A 26,957-nucleotide genomic window follows, 5' to 3' on the forward strand; every position below is an offset into this window, starting at 1 on the left:
CTAAACATTGAAGAGGAAAACCGCATAATGCTCAGGTCTGTTGCTTTCTCTGACAATGCCAAAGCTAACGTTGTTGAAACAGGTGTTGGCGTTGAAAGGCCAAAAACTGGTGATCAAAATAGACACAATAAAAAGAACTTCAAGAATAAATCCAATAATTATCAGCCGAGGAGTGGCAAAATCTAGAAGAACGGAAAAGATTCTGGGTGCTTTGTTTGTGGAAAAAAGGGCCATCGAGCTGCTCAATGCTACTACCGCAAAGGAATTGAACGAAACAATCAAAAACTCAAACACTGGAGGGTCCAAGAACTAAGCTCACCTGTTGGAAGACACGGAGAACACTGAAGTGGTAGCAGCGGTGATAAATGAAGCCAACATAGTGGGAGACCCAGAAGAGTGTATCGTGGACACAGTTGCGCCTCCCACTTCTGCACTTTCCCTTAAATTAAAGAATCGCTTTTGCGTATTAATAGTGATTAAGATATACAGTATTTCACAAGCTTTTAATTTCTGCTAGTGGTGACAATTCTTTTGCGTCTTTTTCTTTTGCATGCCTGTCATGATAGTGGCATGTGAATTGGCACGTGCTTCAAATTGACGAGGAACGGCTACTTGAATTGCTGCCAAGCAAGGTTACAACTATCATGTCTTTCTGTAGGGCAGTTACCCTTGTAATTTGTCTTATTTCTTGATTGTAATAAAGATTTGTTAATTATTTAATGAGTTTATTACTGAAATGGTCCATCGACTATTGTAAAATTATCAATTTATTTCTCGACAATTTTTCTTGCCCAATTAAGTTCTCGATTTTGAAAATTTTAACCAATTTAGTCCTCTGTTTATTTTGGTGTTAAACAACCGTTAAATCGGAATCAAATTAGTAATTTTGCTATAGTTAAAGGACTATTTCAGTAATTAATTTTTGACTGAAATGGTCCATTGACTATAATGAAATTATCAATTTGGTCTCAATTTAATGGATATCAAACGGTAAAATAAACGGAGGACCAAAATGGTTAAAATTTTCAAAGTCGAGGACTTAATTGGGCAAGAAAAATTGCCGAGGACCAAAATGGTAATTTTGCAATAGTCGAGGGACCATTTCGGTAATAAACTCTTATTTAATTAATATACTTATTACCTACTTTTAATAATTTTAAAACCTAGCTTTGAGATTTCAAAGTTTTTTTATTTTTATTTTTTTTATGGGATATATATTCATTTATAATTACGAAATTTACATATATGAATAATCACTAAAGTTCCAATATAATTAATAGTCTTATTATAATGCATTTTATTATTTGTGTTTTTATTTTATTCTTATTCATTGATTTTATTATTATTATTTTTTTAACAAAACTGTGCCATTTTATTACCATGTAACCAAAACGTTCATACAATCAAGGCCCAAAAGTGACCTTTCCTCGAGACTAATCAAAACCCAAGGCAAGAGATTACTACAAAGCCATGCTTTTTTCACATAAGCCCATGATCATCCTTTTCCCAATTCACACAACACATGCACAAGCTTGAAATAAGATAATGCTCCTTGCCCCATACATCAGGGTGAGACCGATGCTCAAGCGATTAGACTCAACTCCTACCCACCACCCTTAAAGTCCGGGCCAGCCCACTGAGTACAGATCTCTGCAATTCATTGATTAGTTAGTGATCCTAGGAGTTAGACATTTTTTTTTTCTTTTTAATGCAAATGAGAAATACACGAGAATAATACACATGGGAAGAGGCTTCACATATCACATATTATTAAGTGAGATCTTATTATTGGTTGTTGAAGACATATACATATACTTTTTATTTTTATTTTTATATTTATTTATTTATTCATTTTTTGTTTTGTTTTGTTTTTTTGTTTGTTTGTTTTTTGGGGGTGAATATGGCTGTACGCCTGTACGATTGGGGTGAGGATAAGAGAGCTGGGGAAATTATGTCTTTTGTGAGGGAAAAACATTAGGTACAAAAAGGTCACGAGAGTTGTTTTAGAATGGTTGCCAACTTGCCTAACTCACTAAAGTAATTGTGTAGATTTTATTATTATTATTATTATTATTATTATTATTATTATTATTATTATTGGATTAGAGGAAACCTATAGTAACTATTCGAAGGTGAGTATTGGATAAAATCTGCTCATTTGTAATGGCCTGCAAACTACATAAGAGGGATAAATCACACTAAAAAAGCTCTGTGAAACAATTTGACCAATCAAGATGATGTTAGCAAAAATTGAATTAGTGACCTTTAGGTACAAATTAAAGTTATGCTCCACCAACTCGACCACATTGTTTTTGGAGGGGTTGTGAATTTATAGGTCCAAAGATATTTGTTGATTAAGACAAGGACTCATCTTCGTAACCAATGAATTATGAGTTTCGTTCTCATTGAATGTATAACTGAAACTTAGTTAAGTTTTATGGATGTAACATAGAAAAAGAACAAGATATTATCAACTGTAGAAATGATGACGAATGGAGAAACGCTCTCGGTGACGAGGTCATTCGGAAGATCAAGATCTCCTTAAAATGAGCAAATCATTAGCTTAGAGTTAATAGAGCTTGAACAAATCATTAGCTTAGACTCTTAGAGTTAATAGAGCTTGGTTCTAATAAAGAGTTGAAGTTGAACCATTCCTGAGTTCGTTCTCTTAGGTTCTGAAAAAAGATATACACCTAACTTCATCATGCATTACCAACATAAGATATAGATCCTTGATGTTGTTGGAAAACATTCAAAAGCAAGGTTGAAAAAATCGTTAGGTGCCCTCTAGGCGGGGGCCTAGGGCTTTTTTTTTTTTTTTTTTTTTTTTTTTTTTTTTTTTTTTTAATATTAAGTGTTAATAATTGTAAAGTGTTTAATATTTTATGTCTTTTACACTTTAATAGTTAAATAGTTAATACTTAATAAGTTAATAATTATTACTTATTAAGTTATTAGTTATTAGTTATTATTTATTAATTCTTAGTGCATTACTTATTAGTTTAATTTAGTTATTACTTATTATTTTATTAAGTTATTACTTATTAATTATTAGAAAATTAGAGTATTATTTTAATACATTATAACATTAATAGTTTAAATGTTTAAGATTTAATTTTTTTTAAAGAAAAAAAAATCGCCCGGTCAATCGACAGCCTAGGCGCCCGCCCAAGCAGGCTAGACACCGCCTAGTGCCTAGGCACCGACAGGGACGGCGCACAGGGCCCCCAATTTTTTGGGGGCCTCTATTTATAAAAAAAATAATTAATAGTATATATAGTATATAACTGCAACTGCACAAGATGTCCGCACCTAGCCAAATTCTACAAATATTAGTAATCTTTTTCCTTTATGTTCACGCAATTCTATGTATTTATATATATATTATATGAATCTTTTTCCTTTATGTTCACACAAGGCATCCCTTTTCCACAGTTTCCTTCTGCAATTCTGCACCATTAGTCCATTACTCTGATCCCGTTAGCCTCTCGTCGCGTGCTCTGCTCCCACCATCGAGTGAGACGACAGACGCAGTTCGATAAGACTGAAGAATTCTTCTTGATCGTACAAAGTCACAAATTTTCAAGTTTTTCAATTCTCTTAACAGGTAATTAAAATTACTAAATATTTCACATTTTTTGTTCATTGTTTTATTTACATGACTTCATAATTCTTATTTCAGAATAATATATTTAAGAATTTGTTTCTTGATTAATTATTTGTTCATAGAGTTTCTAAATAAATTTTTATTTTTTCTTTAGGATTTTATAATTATGTCTTCTAGAAAATATTCATCTGGGTTTGAAAAGCGTAAAAATAAAAGAAAATTGAGCAACTAACTCAACCTCAAAAGGGAGCTCTTGAAAAATTCATTACAAAAGAAACTCAAATAGATCTGCAAAAAAATGATGCTTAGGAAAAATAGTTAAATGAAATTTTAGATTTATTTTTTATACAATATTTATATTTTGACTTTTTGAAACAACTTTTTGAACAACTATTATTTATATATACAAATTATTTGAAAAAGGGGCCCAATTTAAAATATTGCACATACCCCATTTTTTATTGGAACGGTCCTGGGCACTGATTAATCGGCGCCTAGGCGCAATTTTTGCAACATTGTTCAAAAGAGTGTTTGTCCCATATTACTTTCTAAAGTGTATTCTACCCACATTTAAAGTAGGGACACTTCTAGGAGAATTTGAAATGTTATGGAGGGAAAATAAAGGGAAATCACGCATGGATTTGATTTTTTGTGGCCATATGTTTATTTGTGTTACCCACCGGAAGTGTACCATGTTATATTTGTTGGCCATATGGTTATATGTGTTACCCACCGAAAGTGTACCATGGTATATTTGTTACCCATCAGATGTGTATCGCGTTTAAAGACATCACAATCTCTGAAAATCGCTTTTAAGGCAGTGTTGCATGCATGACAAAGATTTCCTTTTCTTTTTTTCTTGTTTTGAGCCAACCAATATTAACGTATTTATGATATGACATTTCCCTTTCAAATTCATAATAGTTAAAAGCGATTCCCTGAAAATGCAACCTTTGTTAGCAAGGATGTTTGTCAATCTCTCAAAAATCAAGCCTCTTAATTAATGGTCTGAACTATCATCGGTGGTGAATCAAAATTGAAAATCATTTTTGAGTCGATTGAGCTCGACTATGTCCTAATCACTAACGTTGAACGATATCAACCTTTTGTCTAGCCCAATATACTTGTTGACTCTTATTTTATATCATATTTGACCCACCGTAGTCTTACAAAAACGCACTTTACTATTTCCAAAATCCATAGCACAACCCTAACCCTTCTTAATTACTACCGTTAAGACCAACCTCAAACTTCATACCCCCTCCCATGGCCACCATGGAAGAACTTTCCATCATCTTGATGGAAGTGATGATGTTGTAAAACAGTGAGGCTATCTTGAAGAGTCGTCTAGAATTCCGAGTGGGACAATTGAAAAAAAAAAAACCTTAATTGAAAGAGTCCCCAAAGAGATTTCTAAACCTCAAGGTGATAATTTGATTCAAGGTGGAGGAGATGTGATGCAAGATGAAGAGGTAAATCAAGATGTAGAAGTTGTAGAATGGGATAGTGAGAAAAGAGAGGAGGTGGAAAGAAGAGAAGAAGAAAAGGTCGAAATGCAGGGAAGTGGTGACAAGGAGCCCATTAAAGGTTATCTTTACGAGAATGGAGTGCATGAATTGAATGAAAATGCTCCATTAATGGAGAGCATTTCTCTTTGGGGGGGGGGGATTTTAGGGAAGTTATAAATCCAGGAGGCATTGAAATTCTTGAGAATGAAGGACCACATTGGTTTATCTTCATATCTAACAATTCCCACTTCTTGTTGGTACATGCAGATGACCCAAGATTTTCATTGCTTGATAAGGATAAGAGTGACGTGGATAGTGGAAAGGCGAAAAGTCAAGAACACTTTCTATTCTAAGTGGTTCAGAAAAAGTCTTTGCCGAAGTTTTTGGTTGATAATGAAATTGGAAAGAGTGGAAGCAAATTCCTTGAAGTAGGATGATGCAAGATCTTTGAGAAGAGCACAATGAACTTTAGCTTCAAGGAATTTAATGATTGTCATCATTTAAAGGCATACTTGGAAAGGAAATTTGGAAGGATGAGTTGTTCTTTTTCTAGTCCAATGATGGTTGACACTTGAGAGGTTGAGTCGAGCTACCGACATTAAACCTAGCACTTTATGGGAGGCAATCCATGTTATCTTACTTTTCGAGCATCATTATATCTTGTTTAATTAATAGTCTTGTTAATAATGAGATCAATCATAGCTTTTTTGGTAAAGTAAATTGTGTTCCGATTGATTCTTATAGTGATATGCTAAAATATTGACTTGGTGAGAGAATTAACAAGTGTATTTATTTATGCAAAAGATACACCATAGGAAAGGTGATTGCTTGCTAAGTGCTGACAATTTGCAGGAGTAAAAGCAAGGAAATCAGAGAATTCCATAACACACCACACGAGCATGCACGTGTGGGCCGTGCAGGCATCTGTGTGAAAAATTCCACGAAAATCTGAGCACTAAGTTTTATGCATGGGCAGTCGCATGCTCATGCGGCACAATTATTATTGCATAAACCATGGTCTACACAGCTGTGTGCATCATAATTAAAAAGTATATTTTTAATATACTAAAAGTACATTATTTTTGTACATAAAGTATATTATTTTAGAGTACATTATTTAAGTAATGGAAGTACATTATTTTATATATACTATGAAATAATGTATCTTCAGTACAAAAATAATGTACTTTTTGTATAATAAAAATGTATCGTATATTTATGGTCCACACAATAATTTGCCCGTGCGGCATCCGTGCCGAAAGTGCCTCCCAGACAAGGAGTATTTTGTTTCCGCACTGGCGATTACACGCCCGTGCAGCCTGACTCCTTTGCGAGATTTTTTTAATGTTCTTTTTTGAAAACCAACGATAAGTGCATTAATTCAAATGGGAGAGGGGAGTGTTACATATGATAGGAGGAGGGTCCATGAACCACTCCGAACAATCTGACATAGAAACAGAATGCCTAGCTAAAAAATGGGCTACTTGATTCGCGAACCACGACTCCCAATATCCTTTTGGGGATTCTCCACCAAGGTGCAACAATCATAATCGTAGAACTTTTGCAGAAATGGGAGCAGTTCTCACTTCCGCAATACAACCCACAATCACCTCAACCACAAGTTCCAGCCTCACCTTCATCATCTTCACCTGCGTTACCTCCATCTCTGCTGCGAAAATCTCCAACCCCGTCACTATCTGCATTTCCAAGAAGTGTAAGCACTTGGTAGACTCACCAGAGCACGAGATAACTTATCGAATCATGCAGTATGCCCTTTATAGTGACCGTCCTCATGATTATTGAACCAAGATTGATAAGAAAACAAGGTCTTTTGTTTGGACTGTTATATGGATGATTTCCTTAAGGGTCCTTTTTATATGAAGAAACTGAGGATGTTCCCAATTTTAATTGGGAACAACCCCGAAATCCTGCTAAGCGGGGCGATATGATTAGACTAGTTTGAACTTCATTAGTACTCTGTATAGATACATGAATAGATACTTAATAATAAATGTAACGTACATATTTGATAATTTGTATGGATCAGAGTTTACTCAAAAGAAAAAACCCCCCAAAAACCTAAACCCTAAACCTAAACATAAAAACCCTAACACCCCAAACCTTAAACCCTAATCCTAAACTCTACTGTACAACTAAACTCATTTCTTTTTGATGACCCACATATTAGAGCATATTAGAGCTAGGATCAGAGCATATTTAAGCGCATTTCTCGTCGTGAGACTCTGGAGATCAAGTTTAGTTGATCGAAATAACACTGTTTTCCTTTCAGAAAACTCAACACTTATTTTCTTTTAGAAAATTCAACACTTCTTTCCTTTTAGAAATAATGGATGATACTGATTTCAACACTGATGACTTCTTCGTCAACCCCTATGGCACCCCTCCTGCTCTCCATCCCTAATGCACAACAGCTACTACTCTGATCTCTGTTCTTACTGCTGACTTCAACTCGTTGGGAATCCTTACCCTGGCTCTTTTTGATCGCTACTGTGTTAAGGTGAAGTTGTGTAACGATATGGTGATAGTGTATGTGAATCGCCAACTACTAAAGGACTTGAAATCGAAACTGATCATCAAGATGCCCCATTTGAAAAAGATGAACATGAAGATTGTCTATATGGATAGGGAAGGGGACACTATGAGCATTACCTCAAGGGTTATTGTAAGAGGTATTGGTCAATCTCTAATGTATAAAGCAATGCACATTTAGCTTCTTTTTTTAAAAAAAAAAAAAAACAAAGAAAAAAAAATCCTAAACCCTAAACACTAAACCTAAACCCAAACCCTGCAGTGGGTGGTGATGGAGACGAAGAAGATGAAGAGTGAGTGCAATTTCTGTCTAGGCTTCTATGCTTATACTAGAAAAACTTTGCTGTAATTTTGCAGTTTCTCTTGAGAGATATAGCTAAGGTTCATTTTGCAAGATAAAAAAAATTTAAAAAAATTTTAAATTTTTTTTTAAAAAAAAAAACCCAAACCCTAAACCTAAACCCTGAAACCCTAAAACCCTAAACCCTAAACCTAAACCTAAACCTAAACCTAAACCCTAAAGCCTAAACCCTAAAACCCTAAACACTAAATCCCTAAACCCTAAACCCCGAACCATAAACCCAAGAGATTCCCTGCTAATTGCTCAGCTCCTCTCGATTCCGCTGATTGCCCGTTGTGTTGCGCTGTTTTCTCCACCCCGACGTCGAATCTTCGCCTTTACCACCTTACTGGTGTCGATGGCAATTGATTTCTCTCTGAATGACATTGAGCTTTTTCAGCTCCTCAGCGACAAGATCGTATGCGCCCTTACACCGATTTTAGAAGTACCATTCGCTTACGAATATTCACCTAAGCTGTTACCATACTGGATTGACAATATGTTATACTACATACATGCGGTTCATTGTTATTTGTGTTTCCGCATTCAAGTTATAAGCGCATAAGGTTTTAATTAACATGTAATACACGCACAGTACTAATTCCTATTTGACAAATCTAATATATATATATATATATTTATTTATTTATTTATTTATTTATTTACATATTTATATATTTTTTAATTAATGAGTACTTGGCCCGCGGGCCGCAGGTGGGTTGCTGGTCAATTTCGGCCCGCCCCATTAGGCCCGCATTTTTGTGGGCCTATTTTTTCGTGACCCTAACCCACCCCACCGTGGGGCGGGTGCGGACCGGCCCGCGGGCTTCGGCCCACTTTGACAGTACTAGTTAAAATAGATCGAGACCATGTACGATAGGTCGGGAAATAATCCCTATCAGTTAAAATGGCGCACCTTAAGTACACAAACCACGCACTTTAAGCACACAAACAAAACACCTTAAGAACACAAATCACACACTTAAAGTTTTAAAATAGGGCATCTTAAGTATACAAATCACGCTGCACCTTAAGCACCCAAACAAAGCACCTTAAGAACACAAATCACGCATCTAAAGTTTTAAAATGACGCACATTAAGTTTCAACAACTGACACACCTTAAACATACAAATCACGCACCTTAGTAATGAAAATCACGCACCTAAAGCTTTAAGCTGACGCACCTTAAACTAACGCACCTCAAGCACACAAATTACACACCTTAAGAAGGAAAATCACGCACCTAAAACTTTAGATTAACGCACTTAAGTTTTCAACAACTAACGTACCTTAAGCCACTCAGTACAAAACCACGTACCTTAGGAATGAAAATCATGTATCTTAAATTTGTCTTAAATGCACAAAAAAGTAAAAAAAAAATTTAAAAAAAAAAAAACAGAATTTTTTTATTTGTTGTTAATCCTAGACTATGATTTAATTTAGGCAAGATCAATGGTGCAGAACTGCAGATGCAACCGCACAACCGCACCTGGGAAGGCTTACCCCACGCGAACACATTTCTTTATATATATACACACACATATATAAGTACATACATTTGTGTTGATCAATGATGGATGCCAAATTGCCAAGCACTCTCCACATGCCAGGGAATACGCAGTTTGTTTATAACTGTAGTGTTAAATTGGTCACAAATCACAACATTGGCATGCTTCTAATTAATTTTTTGTTTAAGATTCCCGGCCTGCTAAAATGCTGTCAAAAGAGTGCTGCTCAGTTGGATATGCATAAAAAGAACGCGGAGCGGAGGGAAATGGGAAAAGGAGGGGCGAATTGAAGCTGTGTTATTGTGCTAGCAGGATTCAACAGTCTTATAATACACACATAAAGAATTAATTCACAGTTTTATGAAAATGGCTTCATCAATATTTTGCTTGTTTTTCATCCTTATTTTTCTACAAGTGAATTCATGGCCACTGCTTAGGAATCATGGTTCTTTCGACGGCTATAATGCCAGTAAAAACAAGCTAGAATCTTTGTTCGGAATCCATGATTTCAAGATTCAGAATAATCACTTCCCTGACAGACCTATGCACCCTCTGGACCCTCTAACCATCCAAGAAATTGAGACAACACGGTCCATACTCTCGAGTTATCAACCATTTTTGGGCTCTTCTTTAAGAATCCATTCATTATCCTTAGACGAGCCCGACAAGTCCGAGGTTTTGAGATGGAAAAGAGGCAATCCTCTTCCAACAAGAAAAGCGTTTGTTGTTGTACTCTTGAATGGCCAAGCCCATTTACTTGTTGTGGATTTGGGCTCGGGCAAAGTGTCTAGTCACACAAGGAACCCTGCCTCGGGTTACCCTTCCTTGTCGGCCGACGACGCCTCGACTGCCTTAGAGGCCACATTCTCTAATTTGGTATTCAGAAAGGCGATTTCGGCCCGAGGGGTCGAAATCGATGACGTGATTTGTAGCGCGGCCGCGCCGGGATGGTTCGGGCCTGAAGAGGAAGGAAGGCGGATCACAAAAATTAAATGTTACACGGCCCAAAACACGCCCAATTACTATTTGAGGCCCATTGAGGGCCTTCTGTTAACAGTTGATCTTGATAGTGGAGAAGTGATTAACATTTATGACACCCATTCGGAGATACCGATCCCAAAAGCTGAAGGCACGGATTACCGACGGGACGGAGTAGAATACCGGGCTCCCGGAGTGGAGCCATTGAAGCCCATTTCCATGGAGCAGCCAAACGGACAAAGCTTCAAGGTTGAAGATGGATATATTGTGAAATGGGCGAGCTGGGAATTCCACCTGAAAGCGGACCAACGGGCCGGGATTATAATTTCTCGGGCCACCGTTTTTGACCCGGAAACGGGGAAGCGGAGGAGCGTGATGTACAAAGCATTTGCGTCGGAGTTATTCGTGCCGTACATGGACGTCGACGATGGGTGGTACTTCCGGGCGTACATGGACGCCGGGGAATTTGGCCTCGGAGCAACGGCCATGGAGCTGGTGCCGCTCAATGATTGCCCACGGAATTCGCACTACATCGACGGGCTGTTCGTGGACCCCGACGGCCGGCCCGTTTTCCAGCCAAACGTCATCTGCGTGTTCGAAAGATACTCCGGCGATATAGCTTGGCGTCACAGCGGCACCCAGCTCAACGACGATCTTATCAGAGAAGCACGGCCGAAGATCAGCCTGGTGGCGCGGACGACGGCCACGGTGGGAAACTACGACTACATATTCGACTGGGAATTCCAAACCGACGGTTCAATCCGAGTGACGGTAGGACTCTCCGGGATCATACTAGCCAAAGGAAGCCCCTACGAACACATAAACCAGTTCGAAATTCCAAGGTGCGTTAAAATTTGAATAGAGGCCAACGAATATTTAATTATACCACCCGTCCAAAAAAGCAAGGAGAGTAGTTAGAAAAATAATATAAAACTAAGGAATAAGGGCCAAATAAGTCATCGAACTACGCACAATAATGCAATTAGACTACTGAATTTAAAAAAATTACAATTGAATCTCTAAACTAACTAATTTTTACAATTTGTCCATTTGCAGGTTAGAACTTAGAAACAATTCACCCCAAATTTTAATTTATTAAAAGAAAAATAATTATTTTATAAAAGAAAAATAAATATTAAAAAAAAATAGAACGTCGGAGACGCAAGAAACTATTGGTCTCCGGCCCTGGTTTCTTGGTCTCTGGCCAGAGACGAAGAAACCTTCTTCGTCTCCATGGCCGGAGATGAAGAGTTTCTTCGTCTCCGGCGATCTTTTTTTTTTTTTTTTTCTAATTTTAAATAATTATTTTTAAGTTTTTTTTTTAAATAATTAAAATCTTGGTAACCTGTTTCTAACTTGCAAATTGAACAAAATATATAAAATTGATTAGTTTAGAGATTCAATTGTAATTATTTTAGGCTCAGACCTAATTACATTATCTTGAGTTAGTTCAATGGCCTATTTGACCCTTATTCTAAAATAAAACTAATAAAATTTATATGACAAAGTCTATATAACAACTAAATCAATCTTTTTTTTTTTTTTTTTTAAGAAAACAACTAAATCAATCTTAACTAGTTAAATTCTATTTTATAAAAATCTCAAATTATAACTTCTAAAAGATGGGACTCACCGGCGGGGTCATTGGTGTCGGAAAACACCATCGGAGTGGCGCATGATCACTTCATCACGTTTCACCTGGACATGGACGTAGATGGGCCGATCAACTCTTTCGTGAAGGTTGATCTTGTCAAGAATTACAACATAGCTGGGAAAATAGAGAGAAAAAGTTACTGGAGCCCCAAAAGAAAAGTGGCCAAATCTGAAGATGATGCAAAGATTAAGCTCCAGCTTGATAAACCTTCTGAATATCATGTCATTAATCCTCGTCGTAAATCAAGATTGGGTAATCCAAGTGGGTATAAGATTGTCCCTAGTGCCACTGCAACCAGTTTACTTGATCTCCATGATCCTCCCCAACTAAGAGCTGCTTTTACAAATAATCAGGTATAAATAACGACTTTGGAAATTTTACCATAGTAGTAAGTGTTAATTGTTGGGGTTGTGTTATATTGTCAGTAATTTGATTTATGGAAAAAGTTCTCTAGTCATTATTGGAATGTACACTATTATAGGTGAAATTCGCCGTTTGGCTCTAGCCGGCAAAAAGTTACAGAATATAAGAAAGTAAATCATATTTGGTTGTCCACCACGGTAAAATAGAGTCGAACTAGTGTTTAACAACTTGGCTATGGTACAGTAGTATTATCAATACTTATCCTTATAGTGCTGGTACAACCACATATATACCATACTTAGTTGTATCTAATATAAAAGGCACCAATGTTGATAAATACCTTAGAACAATTCATTTTAATTTATAATGGTTAATTTTTTTTTTGGGTAAAATAATGGCTATTTTAGTTTATGCTAATGTATGTGTGTGTCTATATATATATGTATATGTATATATATGGCCAGTGTTGCAAAAATCTCGCCTAGGTTTCGAGTCGATTAATCACCGCCTAGGCGCTAGGCGCTGGTCGACCGCCTAGCGTATCACCTTAAATGGTGGTCTAGGCGGCTAGCCGGCTAGGCGACCGCCTAGGCTGCCTAGACCTCCTAGGCGCCGACTAGATTTCCTAGGCACCGACCGATTAACTATTGTTCTTTTTTTAATTGGTTATTTCACACAAAACAACATCGTTTTGAGTGAAATAACTCTAAATTGTACAAACTCTAGATATTTTTTAGACTAATATTTAATATTAAATTATTATATACTTTGTAATTATTACTCTTTAAAAAATTAAGAATACTTAAACAAATTTAAAAAAAAAAAAAAAATACACGGACGCCTAGCCACCGATTAATCCCCGCCTAGGCATCCTAGGTGCTAGGCGCTAGGCGCTCGATTTTTTCGACCATGGCCGGATATGGGTGACTCCATACAATCGATCTATATATTGCTGATATACATTTTCTCTTATTTATTTAATGGTAGATATGGGTGACTCCATACAATCGATCTGAACAATGGGCAGGAGGGCTTTTTACGTATCAAAGCCACGGAGATGACACACTTGCAGTTTGGTCAAATAGGTAATAATATATGGAGTATAATATAATATAATAAAGATGAAATATTTTGTACTTCGACAAAATTTAATTGTGAGTACCATTTTTAGATATATTTTGAATTTCTTACTATATATTTTCTTGTTTAATTTAAGTTTGGTTGATATTTAATAGGAATCGTGGGATTGAGAAGCAAGACATCGTATTATGGTACACTTTAGGATTTCATCACCTACCATGTCAAGAGGATTTTCCGGTAATGCCCACAGTTACATCTACCTTTCAACTAAAGCCAGTCAATTTCTTTGAAAGAAATCCAATTATTCAAGCAAACCCTAATTTTGCTGAGGATTTGCCCATGTGTAGGCCAGGCAGACACTAGTTCACACTCATTTCTATCCTATTTTGTATCTTTCAATATATGCAATTTTAGTGTTGTAATCATATTTCAAGAAAATTGAAAAAGATTGAGTTTCTTGACAATATTAATCTCTTCGGTCTTTACCTAATGATTATGATAAATTATTTCATGCACTAGAGTTCATCTTGCATTGTGTACTCTAGTCCAAAATAACAATCATATTCTTTATCTGCAGTTAACAAGTTATATGTATGTAAATTAATTGAACGCACGTAATATTTTAACTGCAAGCACATATATAATAAGCAATTAACATATTATATGTGAATTATGCGAATGTAGTTCATGTTGTAAAAGGTTATGCCCGATGGTCTTTAGCTCCTATCCGGTGAGTTACAGTATTTGGATTAACAATATAATGGTAAATCATATTTGGTTGTCCACCACGGTAAAATAGAGTCGAACTAGTGTTTAACAACTTGGCTATGGTACAGTAGTATTATCAATACTTATCCTTATAGTGCTGGTACAACCACATATATACCATACTTAGTTGTATCTAATATAAAAGGCACCAATGTTGATAAATACCTTAGAACAATTCATTTTAATTTATAATGGTTAATTTTTTTTTTGGGTAAAATAATGGCTATTTTAGTTTATGCTAATGTATGTGTGTGTCTATATATATATGTATATGTATATATATGGCCAGTGTTGCAAAAATCTCGCCTAGGTTTCGAGTCGATTAATCACCGCCTAGGCGCTAGGCGCTGGTCGACCGCCTAGCGTATCACCTTAAATGGTGGTCTAGGCGGCTAGCCGGCTAGGCGACCGCCTAGGCTGCCTAGACCTCCTAGGCGCCGACTAGATTTCCTAGGCACCGACCGATTAACTATTGTTCTTTTTTTAATTGGTTATTTCACACAAAACAACATCGTTTTGAGTGAAATAACTCTAAATTGTACAAACTCTAGATATTTTTTAGACTAATATTTAATATTAAATTATTATATACTTTGTAATTATTACTCTTTAAAAAATTAAGAATACTTAAACAAATTTAAAAAAAAAAAAAAAATACACGGACGCCTAGCCACCGATTAATCCCCGCCTAGGCATCCTAGGTGCTAGGCGCTAGGCGCTCGATTTTTTCGACCATGGCCGGATATGGGTGACTCCATACAATCGATCTATATATTGCTGATATACATTTTCTCTTATTTATTTAATGGTAGATATGGGTGACTCCATACAATCGATCTGAACAATGGGCAGGAGGGCTTTTTACGTATCAAAGCCACGGAGATGACACACTTGCAGTTTGGTCAAATAGGTAATAATATATGGAGTATAATATAATATAATAAAGATGAAATATTTTGTACTTCGACAAAATTTAATTGTGAGTACCATTTTTAGATATATTTTGAATTTCTTACTATATATTTTCTTGTTTAATTTAAGTTTGGTTGATATTTAATAGGAATCGTGGGATTGAGAAGCAAGACATCGTATTATGGTACACTTTAGGATTTCATCACCTACCATGTCAAGAGGATTTTCCGGTAATGCCCACAGTTACATCTACCTTTCAACTAAAGCCAGTCAATTTCTTTGAAAGAAATCCAATTATTCAAGCAAACCCTAATTTTGCTGAGGATTTGCCCATGTGTAGGCCAGGCAGACACTAGTTCACACTCATTTCTATCCTATTTTGTATCTTTCAATATATGCAATTTTAGTGTTGTAATCATATTTCAAGAAAATTGAAAAAGATTGAGTTTCTTGACAATATTAATCTCTTCGGTCTTTACCTAATGATTATGATAAATTATTTCATGCACTAGAGTTCATCTTGCATTGTGTACTCTAGTCCAAAATAACAATCATATTCTTTATCTGCAGTTAACAAGTTATATGTATGTAAATTAATTGAACGCACGTAATATTTTAACTGCAAGCACATATATAATAAGCAATTAACATATTATATGTGAATTATGCGAATGTAGTTCATGTTGTAAAAGGTTATGCCCGATGGTCTTTAGCTCCTATCCGGTGAGTTACAGTATTTGGATTAACAATATAATGGTAAAGCAAATAATAGACAAGATCAGAGATGGAGAGGGAAGGATTCCATTTCATCAACATCAACCAATACAAAGTGTTACATCATATATATAATTTACAAGTGTAACTGCTATACTTAATGGTAACAATGCGACCGTTACAACAGTTATAATTTACAAGTGTAACTGCTATACTTAATTCTAGTTGTTGTGGATTCTTATTTTTCTATATCAACGAATTTCGCGCACTTCTGGCGAAAAGGAGTATCGATATATATATGGTCCAATTTGGGAAATATGTATGGGACCTAGTCACTCTTTTTATGAAATAGATTTATTTGGTAGATACATTTGATATCTTTCTGAACTTCCAGTTTAGTCTAATTAGTGCGTAGCTTTTTGAAGATCATTTCATTCCATGAAGTTTCGCGGCATTCCATTTAAATTTGATCATATCTCCCCCTAATGCCGTGAACCGATCTTCATGCAATCAGTGTATCCATTGTGTCTTTCAGAGTGGCAATATTGCAAACAACATATGGAGGTTTAAAGGTATACTATATATGGTGGTTATGTAACAGATTGGACTGCATTAATAGAATCACAGATTTGGGAAATGTTTGTTTCAAAACTACATATTAGATGTAAGGGGGGAATAAAGATATGCAGTGAGTGTGCCAAATTTTTTTTAGAACTAACGTAGCAGCATGAAGACTGCATTTTCCCAATAAGTATCCAGCACATTAGAGTTTTGAAAAATAATGTAAACTTATTTAAGGAGCTAAACCATTCTGGTGTGTACATAAGGTACATGATGTTCCACTTTAATGCACAATCTCATACAAAATGGGAAATTGGGCGTTTTCAAGTATTAATCATCCATTCGCACATGTTTAAATTACTGACTCATATTCGGTTCTTATAGTTTGTGAAATATGAATAACACATGTGATCAAGGTAGGGTATTTCTAGTTAAGCGCAAACCCATCGTAAGTTTAGTGCATGGAACTTCAGGTCAGATTGTTTTCTGCCATTAACAAAATGGGTTATGATAAGGTGTTTGAAGTTATGAATTCTTTATATATAAAAGAGCAACTCTACCGGAACCCACCAAGGAAACCTTATCAATAATGGCAGGAAGAAGTTAGTGGTTTGCATAAAGATCATCCAAAAAGAGAACATCACTAAAAGGATGCTGAATGATCAAAAAGTAGGTTATCAATATTACCAACAAGAACATTTTCTTCAGGCAAGGCTACATGGTTAGATTCAATATTGTGCTTTAGGGTGTGACACGCACATGAGCAGTGCCTTTTACACCCATACATGAAGCATAACTTGATGTTGGGCCAAAGTTATGACTTTATCGTTATTTTTTGTCGAGTTGAATCATTTTTTCTTTTTATTCAGGTTCCAAGACTGATTGTTAGTACTACCTCGGCCATACCTCTTTCCAGTCTTCTTTCGCAACCCCTCTTGGTGTTGCACTAGTAAGTGACATTTGTGTGCTTCGAGCACCGGTGCAGAGCCAGTTGGGCATGCATTATATATTTGCATCAACATGTGGTTGTGCGTCTACACTTACAGGAAGGAGGGTGGTGTGGAAAAGAAGAAAAGGTCTTGACAGTCAAATTGTGATTTTAGAAAGGACCATTAATATTTGCTAGCTAAAATTTATCCTTGTCACAATGAAAAATTAAGGTTTAGCAACAAGTGCAACCTAACAAAACCATGTCATCGTTTTGTGATATGCAAAACCCAAAAATAAGATACCAATTCTTGTCAATATATTCTAGAAGCTCACTTCATGGCCTATAGAAAATAATTATTATCAACGAGAATATCATGGTGGTTTACATGGCCACAAATTAAAGTAAATTTGAGCAAATAGATGTTTTCAAATTTGAACAAGAGGATGTGCATTAAGCAATTGTGAGCTAAAAACGTGGGTGCACCTCTTCATAATTCGCATAATCAAATATAAATTATGCTACATGATAGAATATGCATACAAATTCATATGAAACAAATAAATTGCACAATAATAGCAATTTAAGTTATGAGCATACTATAGTTAAATTTAAATAATAGGCCCAAAATAATTTGTACATGCATATGTTTAACTTCGATCGGTTATTTCTCCTTGGTTAACCATTCGTGAAGTAACCATTTGGGTTACCACCATTTGGTCTATACCGATTCGTATATTGTGCACTCCTCGGGTTATCATGTAGAAATTCCTTCTCGAGGGTTTCACAAATTGTTGTACATCCTTTCCTTTCGATTGGCTTGTTGTTTGTGGTGCCTTTCCCTTTTCAACAACTGTCACTCAGTGTGGCCGGGTTGTCTTGAGATTGATTATTCCTCATGAATCTTTTGAACATCCTAAAGCAAATTGTTCATCAGATAAAAATTCAGCAGGGTTAGAATTTGACCTTGACGATGTGGATGGTTGCTAACTTGCAACCAGTGCCACATTCATTGTCTCGGGTTCTGCTTCATGTATGGATTCACACTCAAACTCATATGCCTTCAAGTTACTGAAGATTTGCGTGGTATGAGTGACCTTGAGATCTCGATGATCTCTCATAGATATGACCTTCATTCCCCATGACTTGGGAAGGCCTCGGAGAATCTTCAGATTGATCTCCTTCTGTGTCGACTCTTTGCCTAGATCAACCATCTCACTAAGCAGCTTCATGAATCTGGTTTCCATTTCTACGATGGACTCAGTTGCTCTTATCTTGAATTCCTCAAACTTCTTCATGACAATAGTTAGCTTGTTTTCTTTTTCTTGCTCATCACCTTCACCTATGAGCATGAGAGTCTCCAAATCTCATTTGTAGTCTTGCACATTCTCACTCTTGGAAACAATGTGTTGTTAAGAGTCATGTAGAGAATGTCTCTTGCAATATTGTCCAGGTTGCTATGAGTACTGAAGAAAATCTGAAATTCTTTCTTACAAAATATGGTGTGATTACAGCAGTATATATTCAACTAACAACCTACTCTAATATAGAAAATAACTAATTAGCTTAATTCATCCCTTAAACAATGGTAACTGAAAAATCAAGATGATGATTTTTAGGAGATTGAAAATCACCCTCAATCTCTCCATTATTCCTAAAATATTTTCCTAAAATAAATTCCTTAACTTTGACTCCCTACTTTCAACACTCCCCCTCAAGCTGGGGAATATATATCATGTAATCCCAGCTTGCAAATTAAGTCTTCAAAGTTAGGTCTTGGTAGAGCCTTCGTGAGAATGTCTGCAGTTTGTTGCTTGGTAGGAATGTAGTTCAATTTAATAGTTTCACTAGTCACCTTCTCTGTGATGAAGTGTCGATCAATTTCAACGTGCTTAGTCCTATCATGATGAACTGGATTCTTTGCTATGCTAATAGCTGCCTGATTGTCACACGTCATTAGAATAGGAGATGAACTCACTTGTCCCAATTCACCTAGAACCCTTTTTATCCAAATTCCTTCACAAATTCCTTGTGCTAGTTCTCTGTACTCAGCTTCTGCACTGCTTCTGGCTACCACTGATTGCTTCTTACTCCTCCATGTAACAAGATTACCCCAAACAAAAGAACAATATCCAGAAGTTGACCGTCTATCACTGATGTCTCCTGCCCAATCAGCATCTGAGTACATCTCAATGTCACGATTTTCAGTCTTTCTGAAAAATAAGCCTTTCCCTGGTGTCATCTTCAAGTATCTAAGAATTCTATAGACTGCCTCCATGTGTCTCTCTGTAGGACTGTGCATGAATTGACTCACAACACTCACTGCAAAACCAATATCTGGTCGAGTGTGTGAAAGATAAATCAAGCGTCCAACAAGTCGTTGATACCTCCCCCTATCTACAAGTGCACTTTCGCTCTCAATTCCAAGTTTATTTTGACTGTCCATAGGAGTATCAACTGGCTTACACCCAAGCATGCCAGTTTCCTTGAGAAGATCTAAAATGTATTTCCTTTGAGAAACAATAATGCCTTGCCTTGATCTAGCCACTTCCATCCCAAGGAAATATTTTAGATTTCCAAGATCTTTAACCTCAAATTCTTTTGACAGACACTTCTTCAAACTCTGTAATTCTTCCACATCATTCCCAGACAGAATAATATCATCAACATAGACTATCAGTATTGCAATTTTTCCTGTATGAGATTTCTTAACAAACAGAGTATGATCAGACTGACCTTGTTTATAGCCAAGCTTCAAAATCACCTTCGTGAATCTATCAAACCAGGCTCGGGGTGATTGTTTAAGGCCATACAAGGACTTCTTGAGTTTGCAAACTTGATTCTTTGCCATACCTTCTTTGAAACCAGGTGGGATTTCCATGTAGACTTCCTCTTCAAGGTCACCATTTAGAAAAGCATTTTTTATGTCCAACTGTTGCAAGTACCAATCTTGGTTGACAGCTAATGAGAGAAGAATTCTTATAGTGTTAAGCTTTGCAACAGGAGCAAAAGTTTCTTGGTAATCTATCCCATAGGATTGTGTAAATCCTCTAGCCACCAACCGAGCCTTGAATCTCTCAATTGATCCATTTGCTTTATACTTTATGGTGAAAATCCACTTGCACCCCACGGGCCTTTTCCCAACTGGCAAATCAGTAATAGTCCATGTTCCATTCTTCTCAAGTGCATCAATCTCATCTTGTACTGCTTTCTTCCATTCTGGATTCTCTAATGCCTCTTGAATTGTGTTGGGAATCTGAATATCATCAAGAGAAGTAACAAATGCTTTGTAAGATGGTGACAATCCTACATAAGTAACATAATTCCCAATTGGATGACTTGTACATCTCCTAACACCCTTCCTCAATGCAATTGGCATGTTAGAGTCATCTATAATAGGACTGGGTAATTTTCCACCCTTATCCAAACCCATGTTTTCCTCAAGAGGACTTGAAGTCGAGTCAATGCCTTGGCCACATGTTGGCTGTGATCCGTGCTCTAACTCCTGTCTTTTCTTCTTCCTAGTGTAAACTTGAAAATTTTCATTAGCAAGTTGTGGAGCCACAGAAGAAATGGGTACGGGAGACTGAATAGGTACCGGAGAAGAGACAGCAAGTGTGGGTGACTCTTGTGCAGAATCAATAACCACCATAGGTTGAGAAGACATGGGTTGAGAAGAATTTAGTGACTCTGAATGGGCAAAGGGTACAGACTCTGGAAAGGATTCCCAAATTTGATGTTTATTAATGCTCTCCCCCTGAACATGAGATTTGGGATAGAATGAGATATGTTCAAAGAAAGAGACATCCATAGTGGTGTAGAACTTTTTGGTGGTTGGAGAATAACACTTGTATCCTTTTTGTGTTGGGGAATATCCTAGAAAAATACACTTATTGGCTCTAGGATCAAATTTGTTACGGTGTTGGGGATACACATGAACAAATGCGGTGCAACCAAATACCTTGAGTGGTAAATCAGATGAGACTGCCTGTATGTGAGGAAAACACTGCAAAAGAAGTTGACGTGGGTTTTTAAAATTAAGGACTCTAGATGGCATACGATTAATGAGATAAGTGGCTGTGAGAATGGCTTCCCCCCAAAAACAATTAGGAACATGAGAAGAAAACATAAGGCACCGGGCAACTTCCAAGAGATGTCTATTCTTTCGTCAGCCACCCCATTTTGTTGGGGGGTGTTGACGCAAGAGCTTATATGGATAATCCGATGACTTTGTAGATAGGTATTAAGACTACTAGTGAAGTACTCTCTAGCATTGTCTGACTTGAGTATCTGAATCTTAGAGTTATATAGGTTTTGGACCATAAGATTAAAGGTTTGAAAAATTTTCCCAACCTCTGACTTGTCTCTCATAAGAAAAACCCAAGTTACCCGTGTATGATCATCAACAAATGTCACAAACCATCGAGTGCCAGAAACATTTTTTATCCGCGAGGGACCCCACACATCACTATGAATCAATGAAAAAGCAGTGGAAGGTTTGTATGGAATTTGAGGATAAACATTTCGAGTATGCTTAGCAATCTGACAGATTTCACAATGAAAAGATGCTGGAGTTTTATTGATGAATAGTTTTGGAAACAATTTAGAGAGGTACACAAAGCTAGGATGACCAAGACGATAGTGTAACAATATGATTTCACTATCTTTATTGATATTGGAATTGGACATAAGAAAGGATTCTAACATACTTTGAGATTGGGCACAACTTGCTTGAGAAACTTCAATTGAAGATCGACAACTTGAGAAGAGATAGAGCCCGGAGCACAGTTCAGCACTGCCAATCATCTTTCCCGATTTCAAGTCATGAAAAACACACAAGTTTGGATAAAATTTAGTAACACATTGAAGATCACGAGCCAATTTGCTAATGGACAAAAGATTACAATCTAAGTCTGGAACATGTAGGACAGAGTCAAGATGCAACTCTTTAGTAAGTTGAACAGAACCTGTCCCGACAATTTTTGAACCTGAACTATCAGCAATACGGACAAATGATTGACCACTGCTTGGCTTGTAATTTTGGAGAAGAGAAGCATCTCCTGTCATGTGATCAGAAGCACCTGTGTCAACTATCCACGGCCTCATTCCTCCTTTGTTAACCATGAAGGCTGTATGTGGATCTGTTTGAGCAACCATACCAGTCCCAGTAACGCTACCATTGCCAACTTGACTAAATAGTTTTTGCAGCAAATTCATCTGTTCTTTGTTAAATGGGCTAAGCTCAGGAACATGAGCATTATCAACGTTGGAAACCACATGTGCTTTGTTGTCTCTATCAAACCGTGGCTTTGGTTTCCAGTCAGCAGGTTTACCATGGAGCTTCCAACAAGTCTCTTTGTAATGGCCCAATTTCTTACAATACTCACACCAAGGTCTTTCTTGTTTCTGACGACCACCACCATTATTGTTTGATGAACAGACAGCAAGAGCAGAGGAATCCAATGTTGAGGCAGGTTGTTCCTTAGATCCCATCATCACTTTCTTTCTACTTTCTTCACGCCTAACCTTTGAAAAAGCTTCCCTGAGACTAGGGAGTGGTTTAGTCCCCATGATTCGACCCCGAACATCGTCTAACTCCCCGTTAAGCCCTAAGAGAAACTTGAACAGTTTCTTTTGTTCCATAATCTGCCTATATTTTGCTGCATCTTCTGGACATTTCCATGAGTGAGTCTCAAATAAATCAAGTTGTTGCCAATACCGTGTGAGAGTATTGTAATAGAGTAACAGATTGCTCTCCTTGGCGGAAATCATGGAGTGTTGATTCAACTCGAAACAGCTCTGAAGTATTTTCAGAACTAGAGTAAGTTTCTTTGGCTGCATCCCATATTTCTTGTGCAGTCTCAAATAGCAAAAAATTTTCACCTATGTCATTGTTCATGGAATTGATAAGCCATGACATGATCATACTATTTTCAATCTTCCACTTCCTGAAACCTGGTTCTGTAGTCTCTGGTTTGGCTGCTGTTCCTCTGAGATAGTCATCCTTTCCTTTACCACAAATGAACAGCAACACAGATTGTGACCACTGCAAATAGTTTTGGCCATTCAATTTGTGTCCTGTGATGAGAATGGGAGAGGAATCACTGCCACTGAGGTTTGGAGTTTCTGAACTGCCTCCTGCTTCCGTTGTAGTGATGTTGGAAGTTTGTGATGAGGCTATTCCGTATTTTGTCATGGCTTGAGAATTGAGAAAAGAAAGCCAAGAAAAATTGGCCTGAATATACTAAGGTTCAGAAACCTAGCTCTGATACCATGAAGAAAATCTGAAATTCTTTCTTACAAAATATGGTGTGATTACAGCAGTATATATACAACTAACAACCTACTCTAATATAGAAAATAACTAATTAGCTTAATTCATCCCTTAAACAATGGTAACTGAAAAATCAAGATGATGATTTTTAGGAGATTGAAAATCATCCTCAATCTCTCCATTATTCCTAAAATATTTTCCTAAAATAAATTTCCTAACTTTGACTCCCTACTTTCAACAAGTACGTTCCTGTGCAACGTAGGAGTGTTTGGGCTTGGGGACAAGTTCTGACGCAATTGGTCCTTGTGCAGGTCGATTAGGATTTTCCAACATGATTACGATGGGTCCGTCAGCAATGACGTCCCATTTCTCGTCTTGAATAACAGTTAAATGTGCTTGCATTCGAACCTTCTAATCATCAAATTTTGACAAGTTAAACATAAGATGTTTAGAGGGATGATGATGATCCAATTTGAAAATGATCGTGCAAAGTAAAATGAGATTTTTGAATTTTGAAAATGAGATCTCCAGGCAGTACACACAGAGTGTTTACTAGTCAAGGAAACTGCTCTGATACCACTTGTTGGTCCCGAATGAATAGAGGAGTGAGTCTAGAGGGCACGGGGGTTGAATAGACTCACTGGCATTTTGAAAAATTCTTCACAAACCAATACTCTTTCTCAAGAGATATGAGTAAGGATTCAGTCAAAGGTTTGCAGCGGAATATGTAAGAACTTGGTTGCTTTTAAATTGACTTTGCACGCTTTGTTTGTTTACAAAAAATGTTATGGCTTGGTCGATATGATAAGATGCAAGTAGTAAGTAATGCAAGTAAGTAAAGAGAGAGAGAGAGAGAGATAGAATTTTTATAGTGGTTCGGCTGTTAAGGAAATCTAGTTCACTCTTCTTCACAACTCGTGATGGATTGCACTAATCCTTTCGTACAATGTCACCACCAAGTCTGCCTCCTTGATCAGAAAGCCGGATCGCAAACTTGCACCAACAGGTTTTCCAACTCCTTGAATTTACTCTGCCTTTTTCTACTTCTCCAAGTCGAGAGTGTTGTTTGAAGAAATGGTTTCTTCTTTTCTCAAACTGAAATCTTGGTGTAGATGAATCTGAATATCAATCGTTGAAACAACTCAAGATTTCATTGAGTTTTAGATGTGAACTTTGAAGCTTATTCTCTCTTCTCAATCACTGGTCAGTTTGTTACTTGTAAACTTAAACTTTTTGAAATCTCGTATGTTCTTAAAATGACAAGCACCTTCTTCTGAATAGGAAAGGGATATTTATAGGTGAGGAATTCTGTCCCGTTGGAGGGAAGACAAAATTTCAAAGTAATAACGTACCGCTGGGTATTGAGTCCATGGGTGTCAATACTTTTTAGCCATTTTATTCTTAAAGCATGCAAACCTTTTGTCCTATAGTTCTGCACAAAAGGACATGGCATTTCGTGAAAGTTGAATTTGGGATCTGTTACTAGGACTCGGTTTGTCCATGAAAAATTATCCCACACTCAAAGGCTTCGGATAGAGAATCACTTAGAATGTTTCTGGCTTGTCTAATCGAATCGTGTAATGACTCATGCCTTTGGTGCTCAACAACAAATGATTGACTTTATCTTTCGTCCCAAAACTCCTCGAATGATCGTTCTTTATCATTCGGCTTTGATGAACTTCAAGATGTAGACCCTTTCACGGCTCGATCTTTTTTGCAACCTCTTGGCCTTTGTCTTCTGTTCTTCAGGTTTTCAAGTCTTCGTCCTTCTATAACTCGTTCTTGATGTCGAATCATTGAAGACTAACAACTCGGGTTAACTAAAGTTACCACGAGGTGATGCTTCTTAGTACTTGTTGTCTTCTCTTCTGGTTATCGATTCTAGTAACGAACTGTTCAACTTAAGAACTCGACTTGACAAACGAATTGGGAGTCTAAACTCCTATGTTGGGTATCATCAAAATCTAAGTAGAAGGTGTTCCTAACACATTGCTCTATCTTTTCATTGTCCTTTTACTTTTATATTCTTTACCCTTTAATTACTTGCACTTGATTAATTTCTACCATTAGAATAAATAGTAATTCCATCAGGTATTGATCGAATCAAAGAAAAAAGTACCGGCAAAACAACGTGCGAATTAAAATCGGAGTAGACCCCACCGACGTAAAACAAAGTTTCACAGCAGTTGTGTGAAGTATTCGGTACTGAGCTGTCTGGTTAGGGACTTAGGGATATGTCGTGTTCCAGGGATACAGACATACAGTACAAGAAATGAAAATATTATAGAAAATAATATCTCTGTGCCTTAGCTCTCCCACTGTCAAAGCTCTTCAACCATGTTTCAAGATTTGATTAGAGCACTCCATGATTCTTTGTAGGCTGCAACTTTCAGTTATGCCCTGGCTGAGATCATGAATAAACCACAAGTCATAAACAAATTACAAGAAGAGGTGGATGCATTGGTGGGAAAAGACAACATTGTTGAGGAATCTCACATTCATCAGCTTCCATATCTGTATGCTGTAATGAAAGAAACACTGCGCCTGCATCCAACTCTCCCACTCTTGGTGCCTCACTGCCCCACCCAAACTTGCCTCGTTGGGGGATACACAGTCCCGAAAGGATCTCGTGTTTTTGTGAATGTCTGGGCAATACATAGAGACCCTTCCATCTGGGAAAATCCATTAGATTTTCGTCCCGAGAGATTTTTGGACAACAAATGGGATTTCACTGGGAAAGACTTCAACTACTTCCCTTTTGGTTCTGGGAAAAGAATTTGTGCTGGGATGGCGTCGGCTGAGAGGATGTTCATGTATGCACTTGCCTCAATGATTCACTCTTTTGACTGGAAAATGGCTCAAGGAGATAAGTTAGAGCTTTCAGAGAATTGAAGTTTGGGATTGTGTTGAAGAAAAGAATTGCTCTGGTTGCAATCCCAACTCCAAGATTATCTCATCCAACACTCTATTAGTAAGCTACAAGCAAAACATCACAGGGGATTCTGCAATGGTACTTCATGTTCTATTGCTTCCCTTTGATTATGCAATTGTTTATTTCAAGAAAGCTGTCATAGAAGATTTGTTGGCATTCTAAATTTCTGATCTGGCTTACAATTTTGACGTTGTAATTTCAGTATCAGAATTAAAATTAATTGGTATGAAGTAATAAAATCTAAGACACTAAAAATAAAAAATTCTAGTACATGTATTT

General features: G+C 36.8%; 2 protein-coding genes across 2 annotated transcripts; both read left to right on the plus strand.

Moving 5' to 3' along the window:
* Positions 1 to 9,880: 9,880 nt before the first annotated feature.
* On the plus strand, positions 9,881 to 13,952 carry LOC116001130 (primary amine oxidase-like). Its single transcript, XM_031241022.1, has 4 exons — positions 9,881 to 11,334; positions 12,115 to 12,499; positions 13,497 to 13,594; positions 13,745 to 13,952. Exons 1-4 carry the CDS (start codon positions 9,881 to 9,883, stop codon positions 13,950 to 13,952), a joined length of 2,145 nt encoding a protein of 714 aa, XP_031096882.1.
* Positions 13,953 to 24,571: 10,619 nt separating this feature from the next.
* LOC116001131 (flavonoid 3',5'-hydroxylase-like) lies at positions 24,572 to 26,810 on the plus strand. The gene is given in 3 exon segments (XM_031241023.1): positions 24,572 to 24,577; positions 26,126 to 26,632; positions 26,635 to 26,810. Coding segments are annotated over 3 exon segments (597 nt in total). The 3' UTR covers positions 26,719 to 26,810.
* Positions 26,811 to 26,957: the final 147 nt, after the last annotated feature.

Source organism: Ipomoea triloba, chromosome 13, assembly GCF_003576645.1.
Source record: "Ipomoea triloba cultivar NCNSP0323 chromosome 13, ASM357664v1".
Lineage (NCBI taxonomy): Eukaryota > Viridiplantae > Streptophyta > Magnoliopsida > Solanales > Convolvulaceae > Ipomoea > Ipomoea triloba.